This window comes from Cebidichthys violaceus, unplaced genomic scaffold (genome assembly GCF_023349555.1).
Source record: "Cebidichthys violaceus isolate CVI_PGR_0920_01 unplaced genomic scaffold, fCebVio1.0.p SCAF_6, whole genome shotgun sequence".
In the NCBI taxonomy this organism is placed as follows: Eukaryota; Metazoa; Chordata; class Actinopteri; order Perciformes; family Stichaeidae; genus Cebidichthys; species Cebidichthys violaceus.
In genome coordinates, this window is record NW_027176816.1 from 6,305,326 (window position 1) to 6,324,517 (window position 19,192).

The window sequence follows — 19,192 nt, forward strand, 5'->3', positions numbered from 1 at the left end:
GATAAGCTTCATGACTTCCTCCCTTGATGACTTCCTCTCTTGTATTATTTAAAGAACAAAGTACAAGCTTGTCAAACATTCAATAACTGAAAATATAGTTCAACAGTGTAATTTGTATTATTTATCACATTTTAATTTTTTACACCTTCACAGCCAAGTGCACAAATACAGTGTCACAATACATTCAAAGCATGTTATAAACATACATGTTACCCGAGTAAAAAAAACCATGATAAATCCATGAGCCATGTTTTTTATTGAGAAAACAACAAATATGATAAATAAGCCTTTGAGTGGCATACCATACATATTGAGTTGTTGCCAGTGCAGTGCAACATGTAACATGACACAAATAGCTAAACAAATAGCATTATTTAATATTCACTTAATTTGTATATAAAAATAAAATCAGACATTCGTAGATGCAGCAACAGATATGTTCCCATCGTACTGTTGTCTCTGAGGTGAATTACTAATGAACAATTCCAGGATATTCCTGCTATCTACTGAACAGGAAATTTAATGATTTACAGACCTTGAGCCAATCTGGCAGGGATGTGGGCTTTTGTTAAACGAAAAAGATTGGGAATCATTGATTACATCATAATCAGCTTGATTAGTGAAGGTTGGGTAAACCTCTACAGATTGTGTCGTTGTATCTTTTTCAAGTCACATTAGAAATGGACATCAACACAGTGCATTAAAGATATCATGATACCTTGACCAAAGAACTGTAATCTGTCCACACAATCTTAACAGAAAGTGCTAAGGTAGTAAACAAACTGTAAAATACAACAATATAATTTTCTGCAGTCTTCACTTCACCTGAAAACAATAATTTCCCATTTCCCCTCACATTTAGGCAGCAAACAGACATGTTCAGCACAAGTTTCAATGACTGGTCATGCACTTGAACCTGTTCTTGAAGTAGAAGTCTTCCTTATGAACGTCAGAATCAGCACTGGAAGATGAATAGCGGAATTTCTCATAAGCCTTTTGTGAGTCTGTTTTACTCCAGGGTAGAATGATCTTCGATGCGTGGCTTACAATGACGTCACTACAGGAGCCAACGTGGAGGGAGCCCAGAGCGTCGATGAAAAACTCTGCAGTGCCAAAAGAAAATTTAGTTTGAACAATCCTTCCTCTGCAGCAACTCAACATTGTCATCACAGCTGTACTGCAGTGTGTAAAGAAAATAGCTAATATAAACTGCTATGTTAATACATTTGACAGCCAACGTTACGGATAGACTCACCTAGATGACCGTGCCGAGCCAGACGGGGATTAAATCCCGCCTGCTGCACCTTGTCTGTCCTCCCTAGGAAGAAGTTGATGACTGCATCAGCTACCACACAGTTGGGAAATCCCTCGATGACATGGTGATAGCCATTCCTGATATGTAAACAGTCACCCTCCTCTCCCCCTTCTTCCACTGAAATGGTGTGACGGAAAGTTACAGTGTAACCTGTCACCTCTCTCACTGCACCACCGACCTGAAGTCATTAAGACAATGAAATAAATGTGTGAAGATAGACACAGTCAAGTCACACGCTGGATGACGCTAACGTAATACATCTATTATCTGTAACCGCTTATCCTTTCAGGGTACATTGACATTGAGACATTGGGTGAAGACAGGGTACACACTGGTCGTCAGATTATCACAGGGCTGACACATAGAGACAGACAACCATTCACGCTTACATTCACACCTACGGGCACTTCTACGAGCAGAATTAATGTATTTCCTGCCTGCTTTACCTATGAAAATGTGTTCTGTGTGGTATGAGTGTATATATGCAGAGTTGTGTGCAAATTCAAAAACTTTTAAGTCAGCAGAGTATTTATCCATACAATAATATGCAGTCACCATCAGAACAGCAGATATCGTCCACACACATAGTACTGTCTCTGGGCTTGAAACTCACCAGATCCAGAGTAGTCTTTTCTAAGATGTCCACCATCCTCTCCACCTTGGTGTTTGCAGTGAAGATGAAATCATCATCCACCCAGAGCACATATTTGGTTGTCACTTGAGACACTGCCAGGTTTCTTCCTGCAAACCAACCCTGTATATAGTAGATGAAGGTTGATCAACACATAGAAAACTGTGCTGGTTAATAATTACAATCCATGATACTTCAAAGAGACATAGTAAAACTTATTTACCTTTCCAAATGGCATGATGTAATGGTCAATGTGAGGCCCGGTCACTGACTGTGGGTGTTCATTATCATCTGCTATCACTATGGTGACGGTGGGATAATATTGCCGAATGCTGTCAATGAGGTCTTTGAGTTTGTCATAGCGTAGAAAGGTCTTGGTGGCGATGGTAACAAGAGCACTAATATTGTACTCTAAATAGAAGAAAAACAAGAGAAAACATTGCAATGGGGCATTTAAACACTTTGCATAAAAAATAAATTGATAATGACATAACTGCTCACAAACCTCTTTGATATCCAGAGTTGTAAAGTTTAGGTATGGTTCCATGTCCAACTTTAATAGTGAAAAATGACTGGTGAACGTCAGTAGAAAACTGAACTGCAGAACAGAATTGGGATAAGAGATGAAGCAGTGCATATTTCTATCATTGTTAACATAACTGTCAAACTGTAATTGCCTATGCACTGCAGTCCTTGTCACTTCTTTAATAGTAATTATGAAATTGTATCTGAATGTAATATATTTCACAGATATAAAGAACCTTGTATTGATTAATGCGTTCTTACTCCATTACCATAATGTCTATTGGTTCATTAATTATTGATTCAAAGTGTTGAGTATTACCTCTGATCATTTGGATGAAACTCTATAAGGTTGAACAGGTAAACATAATGTTCTACTTTTAGTACCAAGATAGTATCCACATGATAACTTTACCTGTATCTGCTGTCTTGGGATGAAAAACAGTGTTTGTATAGGTGACGAACTGCAGCTGCCTGTTCAGAGCGGACAGAAGAGGACTAGAAAGTATCATGTGCTTCTCTCCTTCTCCTTTAATAGAGACCCTGTCCACTGTAGCAGCAACATCAAAAGTCCCCAATGTTGCTGTCAAATAAACCTGGTGCACCAATTGCATGGTTTTGAGGAAAAAATAAACAAACAAGTTTAACATTTAGACAGAAAAAAGTGGGTTTGTTTATCCCAAAGAAAACCACAAAGTAAATAAAATACCGTATGGCTGGATCCTGTTTCTTCTTTAAGACCCAAACCTATGAGAAGACAGAAATTACTACTGGGAATATCAAGATGTGATGATGGTGAAGCATTTTAACTAACAGACCAAAAGTAGGTGAAAACGTACATGTACAAGCTTTGATATCATAGTGTAATGTCAGATATGCTTTTACCAGGAATGATGATCGTTTTGAGGGGTCGCACCTCCACGCCCTGGGTAGGATACTGAAGAGGATTGTTGGCCTCAGCTACAATAAGCACATCTGCAGGATTGTAGGATCTTTACAAACAGAACATATTAGAGGGGAAAGTGTATTTCTACACCATAGTCCTATTTGTTACTTTGATCGAAGACTGCACACAGAGAAGACACATTGCAAATTTGTTTTATGGTTCAAGCACATCAAAATCTGCATCACGTAGCTCATAAGTTAAACTAATGATATCTAGTTGCCTTTTAGTTAGATTTCCTTTGTCCTGTATGTCTGAGAATACGTTTTCCTCTTTCCTTTGCTTGATGCAATTGTAAATTAAATATGTTTTACTTTGGACTGCTGGAAGAGAAAACAAACAATTTAAAGATGTACTTTTGGGCTCTGCAACATTGTGGTAGTTTTCACTATTATTAACATCAATAATCAAAATAAGTATCAGCTCTACTAATACTGAGAATCTTCATAGACATGCAGCAGGTATACAGTACCCATGTGCACACAAAATAATGAGATATATAAACCCGGCAGATTCCTCAGGCTACAGGACAGCTGTTTTCGCCAACACCCAGAGAGCATTAACGAGAATGATTTGAGGTTTGAGGTTTGCACCTAAACTGTCTTCTTTTAAGTTAATATAAAGTTGTTTATATTATTCCATGGCTAAATAATACCTCATGAATACCTTATGCCTTCTAAAACAGAAGTGATTCAAGCTGACAATTACATGAGTACACAAGGGTGTGTTCACTGATTCACTGAGTCACATGGTTTATCAGTTGAACTTCACCTCTTCTGAAAGCGGCTATACTCCTGAGCTCTGTGACGCTTCACACCCCTTGGGTCAGGATGGGACTCTAAGAACGCAAGCTCAATGTTGTGGGCCCACACACGTGAGACCAGCAGATCGGAGAATGGCAGGTGAAAGGTCTCCTCATCAGCCCGGCACACACATGTATTTTGAGCCAAATGACTGTCAGAAAAAAATGGCACTGAGTGAGTTTTTAAGGATAAAAATGAAAATTCAGAGCAGAATTTTAGACATACTGACTTACAACTAACCATGCTACATCATTCTTTATATGGTAGGCAATGTCATGATAGCCACTGGTGGTGTCTTGGATTTTCCCTTCGAGGAGTTTCTGAATTTGACCCCACTGTCTTGGCTGTATGTCAACTCCTGAGCTGGTCCCAGGGCTCCAAGTGCAAAACAGGAAAAGCAATAGTCCACTGATCAAAAGCAGTCCAAGACGCTTCTTATAGTTGGCACGCATCTAGAATGAAGTTGAAAGGAAATGTCAAAATGGTATACTTATAGACACAGGATAAGGAAAACAACGGGGCATGCAAAAGAGGTCCTGTCTTTCACATGGGAATAACTGGCTTTGATTGGATTGTTGATAATTTGACATGAGCCTGGATTTTTCAGTTCTTCATAGCTGGTTTACAATTTATTTGGAGCTGTTGTCAAAAGTCCTGAATTTGAAATTAGCTGGTTCATTGTATTCATGTATTGCACATCATTAGACCTTTAAGATCACTGAACTATAACATTTGAAATTATGACATCTGAATTTAAACTAAATTTGGGTTGTCAAATCTAGAACTGCATCCCATTCATGCATCATGCTCCCAAAGCACCATCAAGCGTATTGGTTGCATGGCATGTAAAGAAGGCAATGCACTATTGTTCATAAATCAGCATCAATAACTTCTCCCGCCTTTTATGAAATAAAATTAAGCTCATGTGAAATTCAATGAGAACTTAATGAGGTCAACAGGATGTGTGTGCTACATTTGCAGTATTGCGGTCTGCAGTGTTCATGATGAAGCCTGCGGATATGTTTTGTCAGGTACCACCCATTTTGAAACTGCAGTTGATGGTGTGTTGGTTTAAAGGTGGTTCATGCATATTCAATGCATATTGTTGTGTGAAATTCCATTCCATCCAATTGAGTGTTTGCTATCTTAAAGATAACAAGATTGAAATACATTTAACTCTAGAATCAGGGACTTTCCAATCTCAGGTAGAAGACCAAGTAGAAGCTCCGTGAGACCACAAAAACAGTGTTAAGATGCTAAAATAAAATAAAATATGCCATACATTTGACTGAATAATGATTATGTGTGTGATTAACACAGCACTCAGGCATATCAGCATGCTTCCTCGTTTTGATCTCGTACCACATTTTTGGCTGTACAGACACCCCATTGTCATTCCCAGGGCATCACCGATGCTTTGTCATGGCACCCTTAAGTGTGTGTATGCTAAATTGTTTAACTTTTTCTTAGTTTACTTATTTAACTACGCGTTTACTGAGCGCTGGGCTAACCAGTGCGTTAGAAAGGGGTTTGGCAAAGCACCAGAATGTGACAAGTTGGAATGAGAACCTGTTGGTACAGGTCTAGGGAAGAGAAGTAGGTGAATAGACACTGAGGGCAACTCCAAACAAAGTAAAATTCCAACTATGATGCCAAATGCTTCCTCTTGGTTTTTGTGAAATCGACTATACAGACCAGCTCACAGTGAAACACTTAAACAACAATAAACAGCTAAATCTCTTCTTCTTTCTCTTTTCAAGAACAGAATGCATTTTGGCTTTGAGGCAATATAATGAAATTATATTTAATTTCTGTTCCTGCAGCTACCATGCAAAACAGTAAGCTACCATGCAAAACAGCCACCACAAGGTTTGACTTCTTTACGTTAACGTGACCACAGAGTAGCTACATAAGTAAAAAACACAAACAAAAAAACTGCTCACATACGGTATAATCACCCAACTGAAGAAGCCTCATGCGTTTCCATAACTATCACAAAATGACATAACTCAGGCAAATGTTCAACATGCATTAAAAAAAAAAAAAAGTATATGCAAAAATATTGTACAAGATTAAACAAGTCTAACAAAAGAAAGAGTGTATACGATATTTTGTGTGGGGCTATTCAAACATTTTATAATTATGTCAAATATATTTTTTATATATTATGTACATGTTTATGATTAGATAGATAGATATGTACTGTATTCATCCCCAGGGGGAAATTTGTCTTTATGCGATTTAATTTGAAATTACGCGAGACAAATGTAAAGGCTATATATGGTCAGTTACAGATGGACGGTTTTATGTGCCAGCACTAACGATCCATGATAGCTTAAAGTAATAAAAAAAAACAACCAATGGTGCCAAAGCCTCCCATACCCAATTTGTCAAGCGACGAAAGCAGTAATTCAATGAGATATGCCAAACAGTTCAGAAAGAAGAGATATGGACATTGTTCTTAATGTTGTTGTTACCGTAGGATAAATATTTCCAGCGCCTTCAAGTCAAGTCCTGTTCCGGTCGTGTGAAAGCGGTTTGTGACCCTGCAAGACGCGTTCAAGTGCGTCCTGGGTCCTGGAGCTGCAGCTGTTTGGAGCCACTCCTCTTGGAGCGCACGTTATCACCGTGGGCCAAATGCTTTGCATATACAAGTTTGTATTTAAGAAGCATGGTTTCGTAGTTGAGCCAGTTTTACTGGTTGAATCGTGTAGGCATCTTATTATCCTGTCAACACAATAGACTTTTTAAGCACCACGTTGTCATGCTGCGGAAAGTGAGAAACGTTTAGAAGTGTTTGGATCTTAAAGATCTAAACACTCCAACTCCTATCTCCTATCCAACCAATCCAACTCCTCCCACACAGTCATGGATTCTGTATTTTTAAAATGAGAGAGAGAGAGCATGTAACTTGAAGAAGTTTTAACTACGTAGGCCAATTTAACTTGTGTGTAAGAAAACAAACAAGAAAACTAATCAGACACAACTTATTATCCCAATCAGAGTATGTTTCATACTTTTAGAATAATTACAACTATTATAGTTAACTATATATAGTTATTATCCCATTGATATTAAAGTATAGACACAGTGGCTTTTAAATTATATGAAAAGATGATCTGATTTACAAATTGAACCCAACTGAGCATTTGTTGGTCTGTCAGGGCTCTAATTCCCACTTTAATTAACTGAAGATGGGTGTGCGATTATTTCAAAATCTTTACTTTCAATTCTGTTTTCTGATGCTTTGATTACTTTCTATTGAAACTTCATAAAAAAATATAATAAAAAGTGTTTTATGAGATGCAACTTTCAAAAAAACCTATGTTATTTCTGTAGCCATATTTAGGTAAAAAAAAAGTACCTTACTTTGGTTGGGAAATTCTCACTTCTGGTGCTTCAGGCCTTTTTTATTTATCCCATGTCTTATAGCTTTGTGTCTTCAGGGATTCTGCTAGTTCCACTTTTCTATACCACAGTATTGGTGTCTCTATAGCCTCCTGACTATTTGACCACTTCTCTCTGACCAGATCTATAATGCAACTCCATCGCTTAATGCTGAGTTCTTTCAGTATTTTGTCTGGTATCTTTTTTTTCATTAATTTTGTGGCTGAAATTAACCATTTCTATTATTGTCTTGTTTTGCTGTTTCTTTTCCGGCTCACTTCTGTGGTTTGTCATGGACTTAAATATGCATCCTGTCTTTAGATGACTGTGCACATGGCTTGAGTGTCTTTGTGTTCCATTATTAATTGAAATATATAAATCCTGCATGCTGTGTATGTTTAACCACCCAATTATTGTATATAAAGTATTCTATTACATTACCCATTCAATAGTCATACATTCAATATGTATTACTTTGAACTATTTGTATTTGTTTACAATTTACAGCAACCTTAATAAACATTCTATGTTGCCGGTTATTGTCATGACAGGCTTTGACTCCCGGCTCCCTCCTGATTACATTAATTCACCTCACCTGCCCACTCAGCAGCTACTTTACATCTACCCAAGAGTAGCCCGGTTCCAAGACTTGATGTTTTAAAGCTATAATAAAGTCTTATGGTAGATCATAGGCTGTTTAGATCCTTTAGGCTTTGTTAGGGTGAAACCTAGTGGCAAAGCTAAAACTGAACAACAGCTTTACCCCTCTTACTTTTTTTTTTTTTTTTTTTTTTTTTTTAAATCTATCAGCATCTTCAAATCACACATTTAATTAATAATACATACATGTAGATATAAATCAAACTATCAGTTAGTTTTCGTTAGTGCATTTCAGGACGTGAAAGGCGGCTTCCTCTACACGTCACCAGCAGCCAGCCAATGAGAGGCCACCTTTTCAGAGCTTTAGCCCGTGATGCCGAAGAATGAAATGATCTGCACAGTGGCTTTTTCTCATCGTTAATCATCTCATTTGGCGACGCAAAATAGGGACGACTTCAACTATAAAGAACACATCGGATCATGTGAGCATGTGACGACACGACTGACAGGTGTAGCAGGTTTGTGCCGATTTTCAGTAACGGGCAATGTTTCGCTGCTTATGGGTTAAACCATGTCGTGCACATCAATGACTGATAACCCAGCAAAGGTAAATAACACACGCAGGCCTACGGGTGTAGATCACATTGTTGCTGACTGGAAATATACACATTGCTGCTACTGTGTATAATAACATTTCAGCAAATTTACAGTTATAGTCATGGATACCACATGGCTTTATTTCGCTATCGCAGCACTCTGTCATGTGTTTTGGGTAAACTGATGTAATGCCAAGGGTGACTGGATTATCTCCGACTTTATTTATCGTTCGGATAATGAAGGGAAGGATGATATATGGAGAGTTCTTTTTATTTTTTTTTTAGAATAAACGACTCATGTTAATTGTTAACATCAGTCTACGGTTTGCAACAGCTACAATTTAGCAGTGAGACACAAACACTGTTAAGTGCGAAGTACATGTCCACAAAGGACTCTATAAAAGTCTTCATGCCAAAAATACAAACCGAATTAAGGTGTTTATATTATAGCCTATAGTTTAAATGTATATGTATCAATCAATGTGTCTTAAAGACATTGTAATACTTTAATGTGTTGTCTGGGCCTTAAAAGTGCATCCAATATAATATAAAGCTAGCAGAGTGGACTCGAATCACATTGCATCTTTTCATTTTTTATGCACACATCAAAAACATGTCTCCCCATGCAGATACCTTTGGAGTTCATCGCCTTTTCCGACACAATGATTTGCAAAATAATTTTTAATAACATTTCAGGTTTGTCAGTCCATCAAACTGATCCTGGTGTGTTGTGTTCAGACGTAGACATGCTGTAACTGGGACATTTCAGTGCTGGGGGTCGGTCTCACCATGAAGGGCTCCAGCTCCAGATGGGCCTTCTCCCTGGGCTTCTTGGTGGGGGCCTGCAGTATCTACTTCTTCCTGCGCCAGGTGTGGTTTGAGAGGAGCTACCCCGTGCTGTCAGAGGCTCAGGAAAAAGCCACAGCGGTGTCTGAGAGACCAACCAGCTGGAGGAAGGAGGGAGCTGCTCTCATCAACCTGCAACACTCTCACAACGAAGGTGATTTACAGTCTTCCACACTGGTCCTCTACAGAAATAAATCATTTACTATGTGTAGGGTGATAAATGGAGTTTATTTATTTCACTAAAAAACACTGAAAGAGCAGATGGGGTGTATATTATTTGGCATGGATGCTTTGATATTTGGAAGTAGCCTTGGTAAAAGAGGGAAATGCACAGAGGCCAAAATTGATTGACTGATACCTGCCCACCCTTAGTTACTCTTAAACAGGTAACTGTCTTTGATGACTTTCTAATCTGTTGAGGCATTTACACTTATAGGTACTACTGCAGGAAAGTTGACCAAGGTTATTATTTCAAGTGTCATCTACAACATAGCAAGTAGAAATAAAGTGATTGGACATGGAGCGCTCATGCTCATGTGTGGAGTGCCATTGTAGTGTGGCGTTCCTGATTGAACCACATGTACGGTTGCTCATTGCGTGGACATTGTGTATTATACTGTTTGCTGTGCCCCTCTAGATGAAGACAGCCGGGTGGCAGACGTGTTGTACCAGAAGGTTCGTGTTCTCTGTTGGGTGATGACTGGACCTTATAACCTGCAGAGCAGGGCCCGCCACGTCAGGGCCACCTGGAGTCGCCACTGCAACGTGGTGGTGTTCATGAGCTCCGAGGAGGACCCAGACTTCCCCACTGTAGGCCTGGGCACTAAGGAGGGCCGTGACCAGCTCTACTGGAAGACCATTCGAGCCTTCCATTATGTCTACGAGCACCATGCGAGTGAAGCAGATTGGTTCCTTAAAGCTGATGATGACACCTATGTGGTGGTGGACAACCTGCGCTGGATTCTGTCCAACCACACACCTGAAGAGCCCATCTACTTCGGCAAACGTTTCAAGCCGTACACCAAGCAAGGCTACATGAGCGGAGGGGCAGGCTACGTGCTTAGCAAAGAGGCCCTCAAGAGATTCGTTGAAGGTTTTCGAACCAAAGTTTGCTCACACACCACGCCCGTAGAGGACTTGGCGTTGGGGCAGTGTTTAGAGAAGATGGGCGTTTTGGCGGGGGACTCCAGAGATACTTTGCATCGAGAAACTTTCCACCCATTTGTGCCAGAGCACCATCTAACTAGCAAGTTCTCCAAGAGCTTCTGGTACTGGAGCTATTGCTACTACCCAATTGTTGAGGCAAGTCACTTCACTTATGTTTTATTTGTGAGCTAGTGCGGTGAAAATGCACATTAGTACAAGTTGGTAGATATGCTAAAAGCAAACAAATATAAAACATACCTATGCTGAAAATGCTTTAGAATAGGGTGTCCAGTGTAATAATGGTAAGACGCATACCATATCACCCCAACATCCCCAGTTTGCATCATGTCATACCACCCTCAGTCCCCATGTTTCTTGTCTAAATCTATTCTACAAGCTGTCCAAAAGTGCATAAAAAAGTCACCATTAAAGCACAAGGCGGTTTACAGATAGCTCAGAGATAAGACGGACATCCAGTGGAGTGGATAAGCCTTATTAGAAAGGGGCAAGTCAGGTTAGTAGACATGTTGTTGAGGGGGTGAACCTGTTAGTTGAAAATCCTTTAATATCATTAGTGTGCATCTGCACTTCAAGTGAAAGAATTATTCTTTCATTTTGTAATTTACAGTAGGGACCTATTCTCTAACTGAGACTAAGTCGTGTGCAATATACTGTTTATTTTTCTTTTGATGAATAAAACAAAATCTAAGTGTTGCTATAATCCAAAGTATAATAACTAAATAAATGAATATGTAATTATCTAGCACATTCAACTGCCGTTCTTGACCCCTGAGTGAATTGAAATAGAAATGAGTTCATTTTAAAGTAGATGATTGCAACAGAGATAGTGTCCTGTCAACAAAGGGAAAATTGGTCAATTTGGTGCAAATGATGGAACTACTTTGCAATTCAAATTAGAAAATGCATGTGAAAGCTGAAATTAATTGCAAAGCATTGCTGAAAATGCAGATACTCTCCTGAAAAATGTTAAAGCCCAAAAGCATTGAACTGCACTGCTGAAAATCCTGGTAGTTTAAATGTAAAACTAGCCGAGTTGGAAGCTGAACTGCTTTATCCAAAGAAGCTAAGAGCTTAAAAACATTGTGAAGAAAAGCTGGAGGTTAAACCTGTATGCTGTAGTAGTTGCAGCAGCAAAAAAAGTTGCTGCAAGTGAGTATTCTGGATAATTAATAGTCAATTTCTCCTTTTTGCTTGAGAACAAGGTACATTCGTGCAGTAAAATCTGTGAAATCTGATTGCAGAGTGATGGATGATAGAGACTGCCACTGTTTGTTTATGTGTCAGAATTATTAATGCTAAAATACATTGCAATGTAGCATATTTCCAGTGTGTTCTAATGTCCTAACTTTTAGTATCTGTACATGTGTGTTTTTTGTGCAATCCTATGTGCTAACGTGTGTGTGTGTGTGTGTTTTTGTATGTCTGTGTGTTATTCTTCCTCAGGGTCCACAGTGCTGCTCTGACTTGGCAGTATCTTTCCATTATGTAGAGGCAGAGCTTATGTACACACTGGAGTACTACACCTATCACCTGAGAGCGTACGGCTACAGGCCACGCTACCGGCCCTCCTTACGCCAGGGTCTGAGCCTCGGCCCACTGTCGCAGACAGCCGTGACGGAGGAACTTAAACGGGTTCAGGAGGTGACAGATGGAAGGAGTCACACAACTTCAGCTCTTTCTGTTAGTGGAAATCAAACTAAAGCAGAGATGGAGTCAGAGAAAGGGGGGAAAGACAATCTTGTCACTGAGAACAGGACTGCAGTCACTCAAGGCAGGCACCGCTGATTCAGCTGTGGTTGATCTCCCTGCACAGTATGTCGGCTAATGTTCTCTTCTGATGGGCCTTCTTTGATCCAATCACAGTATAATTCCAGCCAGTATGACACTGTAAGCACTCGCAGTGGTTAAAATCTGAATATGATTCAATGGCAGCTTTGTATGGCTTGGCTATTTTTAATCAAGATAAAGTTTTGGTTTAGTTTGACATAGTCATTTAAATTTGTAAATGAAATAAACATGCACAGTCACAGATATGTGTTTGGGGGAATGCCGGAAGAGGCACATAGAATATTATTTTAAAGTACCTGTTCTGAGCCAATAATGCAGCAGCAGATGTATGAAAAGATTTTATTTGTCATTTATTATTATTTGTGTCTTGAAATGGAGCGCAGCACTACATTTTGTGTGTGTGTGTGTGTGTGTGTGTGTGTGTGTGTGTGTGTGTGTGTGTGTGTGTGTGTGTGTGTGTGTGTGTGTGTGTGTGTGTGTGTGTGTGTGTGTGTGTGTGTGTGTGTGTGTGTGTGTGTGTGTGTGTGTGCGCGCGCGTGTGCGTGTGTGTCACAACTTCTCTTTATGTATGGCCTCTTTGTTTTTCTGGTGTTAAATCTGATGTTCTGGTTTTACTTTTCTGAAGTTAAATTTCAATTATATCTAATTATTTTATTTATTTACTTTATGAAACTACAAGCAACATTTCAAATTAAATTTTTTTTTTGCCTTTGCATCTGTTTGCAGTTGTTTGTCTTTGCTTTTCTTTTAAACCCTGTGGTTTGATAGTAAAAGCAGAATCTATCAGCAGCGATACGATGTTTGTTTCAGTAATGACAACAACTGTGCTGTTAAAAATGTCTTCTTTTTATAGTGATATGAGATGCTCTGATCCAATTGTGTACTTGAAACCTCCTGTACTTTTTGAAAACACTGCAGCTTTTGATGAAAACAGTAAATCTAAAACGGCAATGAACCCCATAAGTCATTTTTTATAACCCAACAGAAAACATTGTAGCAGGTGTGATTGAACATTGCTGTCTGTTCAGGCATCAAGCTTGAAGAATCACTCATAAACGGCTTCAGGAAAATGCACTTATGTTTTAAATGAATAAATGATGTTTAAAAAATGATGTTTATTTTCAACTTTTGAAGAACAAAGAATAACATGATGAAGAAATAGAATGTATCGGCTCCCACTACTAATCATGTTTTGTCTTCAGATAAAACAAATACAATCTGTTTAGGTTATGGTCACTTTCATAAGCCAGCTGGCAGGTATACAGTGTGAATCACGGCATTTAATTGTTTCCATTAGACGTTTAGTTCATTGTTTGTGTTCTCTGTGATCTTCTGTCATTGTTGCCAGATGAGGGAGTTTCTTCATTGTGAATGTCTACAGCCCCTGTAGAAACCTGTAACAAAACACGGACACACACGCGCGCGCACACACACATACATACTCGTTATTCATGCATTTGAGATCTACTTTTTAGAAACAAAAAGCATACAGAGGAAATATCGAAAAGTAATTTGAGTCAGCAGTGTTAAAGACAGCAGAAATCTTCAAAACCTCTGTCCTATATGTTTTATTTATTAGCCAGGTTAACTGTTAAGTGTTGACTTTGTTTTTTTATTAGTGAAGATATTCCATCTACTTAGTAAAAAAGAAACGGCATTCACCTCAGCCTGCACTTGTTGAGAAAAATGCCTCTCCTCTCTGCATACTCTCTCCTCCAGGGACCATTATCTGTGAGAGCAGACATTACAATATAGTATCATAATATGTTATCTGCATGATGAACACCTGAAATCTGAATGCACACAAAAGCCAACAGGGCTTTAACAGATATTTGACACTTGTGAATTGCCACACTCACCAGGCTCTGAGTTTCTCCTTCCCATAAGACCAACAAAGATGTCATGCATTTCCCCTACAAAGAAGAATGAGAACTATTCAATTTTTATGTTTTCAAAGAAATTAAAGATATAATTACTAATCTCAAAGGTCTTACTTTTTTGTGGTGACTGTACAGCGTTTGCATCTGATCAAAATTAAATCAAAAAGGAAAAAAAACTGTGAAATTGAAGTGAACATTTGAGAAAATAAAATCCAAATTTAAGAAAGGACATTTACGCCACAAAGCCTATAGTGAGCCTTGTGGTTTTGCCGTTTTTTTCAATGTATTATTATTATTATTATTATTATTATTACTACTATACACATTTGAATATAATCAGTGAGATACTCACCAGCGTCTCTTCTTCCCATCAGTCCCACAAAGCTATCATAATCCAAATCGCTAAACCTCTTCACACTGTTCTGCTTGAGGCTGTTCAAGCCTGTGGTATGCTGGAATTATGAGAAGCAAAAAATAAATTAGTTCATGCTAACATATGGTCTGGTAATCAGCTTTGTCATTGCTTTTTTTTTTTTTTTTTCTTTATATATAATATTAAGATTTTTACACCTGTAACCTATTGCTGCTCTGGAACCTATTGCTGCTTGTAACAAAATAATTTCCCCTCGCGGGATCAATAAAGTTAGTATATATCTATCTATCTATCTATCTATCTATCTATCTATCTATCTATCTATCTATCTATCTATCTATCTCTTTCTGGGAAACCTACATCTGAAGTTGCTCTACGCGATCCGGGCTCCTCGCATCTGGACTGGCTGTGTCGAAGTTTCATGATGAGAAACAGAGTCACCAGCAGCAAACCTCTCCTCATTTTCTCAGCACCACCTGTGCGACAAAATTTACAGTTATCCTGTCGTATTAAGTTGTTTCAATATTGGCAAAAATATAGCTTATAATCAGAAACCAATTGTACCTGTTGTGTATAACCCGCTGCGTAATTGGTGCGTAAAAGTGCGCATAGATTTTCAAAGATTTAGATCATAATAGTGTCGTTGGTGTAATTAGTAAGTGATTGTTTTGATTATCTTGTGATTATCCAGCAAAGACAAAAAAACAAGACGACAATAATGTCACGTAGACCCCAAAAAGTCATGGTAAACCCTTCCACTTCTTCGTGGCAGAAAAATAAATGAACTGTTGAAAATAGATTAAATAAACGATAAACAATAATACACATTTTACTTTAAACATTTAAGAGGAATCTTTTTCTTTACCTGTTCGGTATAGATTATGTAGTGGTATAAGTGTCAGCTGCGTGCGCCCTGGTGCAGAGTAAAGTAGGAACGGAGAGGTCCTGCAGTGAGATCCAGTCAGGATAAATGAAGAATCCGCGCTTTGGGTTAATAAATAATAGCAGGATACCTGCGTAACGCCAATCAGCAACTGGAGCGTAGGTGGAGTAGCAGGACTTACATCACGCTGTGCTGAAGGCTACGAATAATCATTGATGGTCATGATGCTGCTGGGAGCTGTTGCCTCCCCACAATACACACCAACTCCCCCCTTTACTAAAAAAAAAACCGTCTCGGCAACGTCACGAGGACATAGGTTTGAGGACTCAAGCCCTTACATGAACATATTTGGGATTTTTCTTAAAGTTTACTCTCAAATCGCAGTTGGCTTCAACATCACACTTTTTTAAATTGCAGCTGATAATTTTGTCTGAGATAAAATCTGAACTTGTATGTTGAAAGTACATTTATCCACTTCTTAGCCTCCATCATCCTCACATGCTCCTCTATGCCTTTCCACTCCATTGACCAGTCGACATGTAGTTACTGACAAGATACTAATCTTTTTAGGAAGTAATTATATAGACAGCAGCTGCCTCTTCATGTCACTATAGAAGATGGTGATGTATACTCTACTAGTCGCATGTCGATGTGTCCTTGAGCAAGACACTTAACCCCAAAATTGCTCCCGTAGCTGCGTCTACGGTGTGATAGAATCTGAATTGTAAGTTGCTTTGGATAAAAGAATCTGCTAAATGACTGTAATGTAATGTATATGACTGCTACATAGCTGAGAATTTACAGAACATTTAAAATGAAAACAAACATCCCCACCCATCTCCATGGGTTTTGGTTAGTTAAGCGATTAACGAATTCATAACCATACTACATGAATTTAATTGAATTCAAAAGATAATGAAAATATGTTTTTGACAATGCTCAAAAGAACTATTCATATTCATATTACATACAAAATAAAACACTAGCACACTGAGTTATGAACACAAATCAAGAAGTGAATATTATCAGTACAGATAGACAGGCTGAGTTGTCATGAATAAAATCTAGACATCTGTTGATTGGGCAGACACATCATCATCATAACAGCATTGACACAATGAGTACCACGTGATTCAGAGGGTGACTTGAAATTGTTTCCAGGGCTGCTAAATTCTCTCTTAAACGGCTCTGACAGGTGGTAAGATAAAATGTCTGTCTTGCAACTTGTATAAGCACAGCCTGTGAGACACTTTTTAAAAATAACTTTATCTCCAAGCAGAAAAACATGATTTAGTTGTTCTTGCATAGTTGTAAAGATGCAGTATCATTTCCTATAAAAATAAACACAAGCTGGACAGTACTATTTGCTATTCATCTAAATCCTGAAACAATATTTACGTGTATCATGAAAACAACATTCATCATCAGCAACTGAAAACAACTCAAATTATACTAAACCTATAATTTTTCTTGCAATTACACAAGCAATTACTGTGTTAGTGTTTGCACACACATTCAGAATGCAAAGAGGCATGAATATTTGAGCAAAGCAAAGTTTGAGATCATAGCTGTGAAACAGGCATGGGGAACTAATGCAGCTATCAATGGCTGGGACCTCTGGAGACTGAGCCCTGATAGAAGAGCGTATGACACAACAAAGCACCAGGCAAGAATCCAGATAGTGCATTTCACAAAAGGTTAATGCCCCTATGTTTTAATAATGACTTCCCACTTCCATATTTGTCCTGTTCCTGTATGTAGTAGTGTTGGGGATTGAAGCAGTGCAGGGGTTCGGGGTGGAGGATCTGACAGAGGTGTGGGAAGTCATTAATTGCATTTGTACATTATTGATGAGTGCTTTTTTATCCTCCTTGGTAATCAAAGCGACCCTGTTTTTGGACTAACAGAGTGCACAGTGAGAGAGTGCCAGGGGCTGTTTATCCACAACATGCCATGGAAATGTAAGCTTGGGTTGGATGTGTTGCAGGGCTAGTTATACATTCTGCAATACATTACAGGTTGTCACATGCCCTGCGCGCTGCTGAACAGTTAGACATGATACACCCTCTTCTGTATTGCATTTAAATGTAGTTCATTACTGGCACACCTCACAATGAAAACTCTGACTTAGTATGGGCTCCCCTTGGAGCTATGCTGACAGCTGCTCAGGGGCTGACAGGTAGGCAGGATGTTCACGGTTGGCTTACTCATAGCAGGTGGCTATAGGTGGGTCAGTGAAGACAAAAATGAAAAGACACAGCTCAGCTTCATTTGACATATATGCGTATGAAGGAATGTGTCTCTCAGAATTTGTGGTGAGCTCAAATACTCAAATAGTCATTTGGCCACTTGAAAATATTAAAATCTTCCATTGCAAAAGTTAAATGTTGCAAACAGTTCATTAATGTTTTCTGGCTTCATCATATTTCCATTCAGATGTCTATCTGAAATATTTATCTGCATATGTTTGAAGAGCAGGCTGTCTGAATGTCAGTATCATATGGAATTTCATCTAGTTAGACCCCTATACCTACTTTAACATTTTCATGAAATCATTTTGCCCATTGATCCTGCTTTTCCTGTACTCGCTTATTAAATAAACAGGCTGAATAGATTGAGATAACCTTGCCATGGAACACATGAAGTGAGAATTAGAGAGGGAACATATTTTTAAAAGGGTGGACAGAGAGAGAAAAATCTTTATCTCACATAATTTATTCAACTCTCCAACATAGCTACGACTGTAGAAGGCCAAAAATTTGATAATGCAAGACGGAAAACTCCATCTGCCAATTCAGTGTGTTTGGAGTTCCATGTGAGGACATGTGAATACAGATTAATCAGAGAGTGTAGATTAAGCTATATTTGTAAACAGGCTGGGTTTGGATGCACAGCTTGCAATCACTGGCCATTAAGTCCAAAGGGGATTCTGAAAGTGTGAACTCAGTAACAGGAAAACAGTTTGTTGCACGCTCAGTGGCCATCCCTGCTGTTTGTTCTTGCTTGTGGCGACATGCAGACTAAAATAAGCAGATCTAGACAATTCCAGGCCTCTCCACGGTAGATCATAGGATGCACCTGTCAATAATTGAGTTAATGGGCTCTAATCTAATGAGGGAATTTAACTTAGAGTCCACTTTATACTTCTCCTTGGGGCATGCAAAATGACTTTGATGGATACAGTTTTTTCATTCCACCCACTCCTCCCTGATCTCTGACTTGTGAGGTCCTGAAGTGTCACTTCCATCTAAATGTTAATTTGAAGACTGTTTCTTTAAGACTGGCATGGATGCTGATATGCTTTGAAAGTCTATTTGCATTAGATCATGATGGGTATGTGAAACTGTGAGCTGTGGTGCTGCTAAACCAAAAACACATTCTTTTTTTCCAAAGAGCTTCTGAAAGTGTTTTTCTGCCCTCTCCTTGTCAAAAGCTTTTTGTCCCCTTTAATCTTCTCT

At 38.7% G+C, this 19,192-nt stretch overlaps 3 protein-coding genes across 3 annotated transcripts; 1 reads left to right on the plus strand and 2 right to left on the minus strand.

Annotated features, from left to right (window-relative positions):
* Nucleotides 1–237: 237 nt before the first annotated feature.
* On the minus strand, nucleotides 238–6,789 carry b4galnt1a (beta-1,4-N-acetyl-galactosaminyl transferase 1a). Its single transcript, XM_068733671.1, has 11 exons — nucleotides 6,692–6,789; nucleotides 4,455–4,666; nucleotides 4,183–4,365; nucleotides 3,354–3,460; nucleotides 3,178–3,215; nucleotides 2,884–3,064; nucleotides 2,452–2,544; nucleotides 2,170–2,357; nucleotides 1,929–2,069; nucleotides 1,256–1,493; nucleotides 238–1,103 (listed from the first exon to the last, which is right to left on the minus strand). Exons 2-11 carry the CDS (start codon nucleotides 4,664–4,666, stop codon nucleotides 892–894), a joined length of 1,593 nt encoding a protein of 530 aa, XP_068589772.1. The 5' UTR covers nucleotides 6,692–6,789; the 3' UTR covers nucleotides 238–891.
* A 1,590-nt stretch (nucleotides 6,790–8,379) lies between these two features.
* On the plus strand, nucleotides 8,380–13,569 carry c1galt1la (core 1 synthase, glycoprotein-N-acetylgalactosamine 3-beta-galactosyltransferase 1, like a). The gene is made up of 4 exons (XM_068733622.1): nucleotides 8,380–8,719; nucleotides 9,536–9,797; nucleotides 10,281–10,945; nucleotides 12,254–13,569. The coding sequence occupies exons 2-4, from the start codon at nucleotides 9,587–9,589 to the stop codon at nucleotides 12,593–12,595; spliced, it is 1,218 nt and encodes a 405-aa protein (XP_068589723.1). The 5' UTR covers nucleotides 8,380–8,719; nucleotides 9,536–9,586; the 3' UTR covers nucleotides 12,596–13,569.
* A 124-nt stretch (nucleotides 13,570–13,693) lies between these two features.
* Nucleotides 13,694–15,929, minus strand: tac3a (tachykinin precursor 3a). Its single transcript, XM_068733624.1, has 7 exons — nucleotides 15,717–15,929; nucleotides 15,212–15,327; nucleotides 14,831–14,930; nucleotides 14,593–14,622; nucleotides 14,458–14,511; nucleotides 14,261–14,327; nucleotides 13,694–13,992 (listed from the first exon to the last, which is right to left on the minus strand). The coding sequence occupies exons 2-7, from the start codon at nucleotides 15,311–15,313 to the stop codon at nucleotides 13,974–13,976; spliced, it is 372 nt and encodes a 123-aa protein (XP_068589725.1). The 5' UTR covers nucleotides 15,314–15,327; nucleotides 15,717–15,929; the 3' UTR covers nucleotides 13,694–13,973.
* Between the last annotated feature and the right edge of the window lie 3,263 nt (nucleotides 15,930–19,192).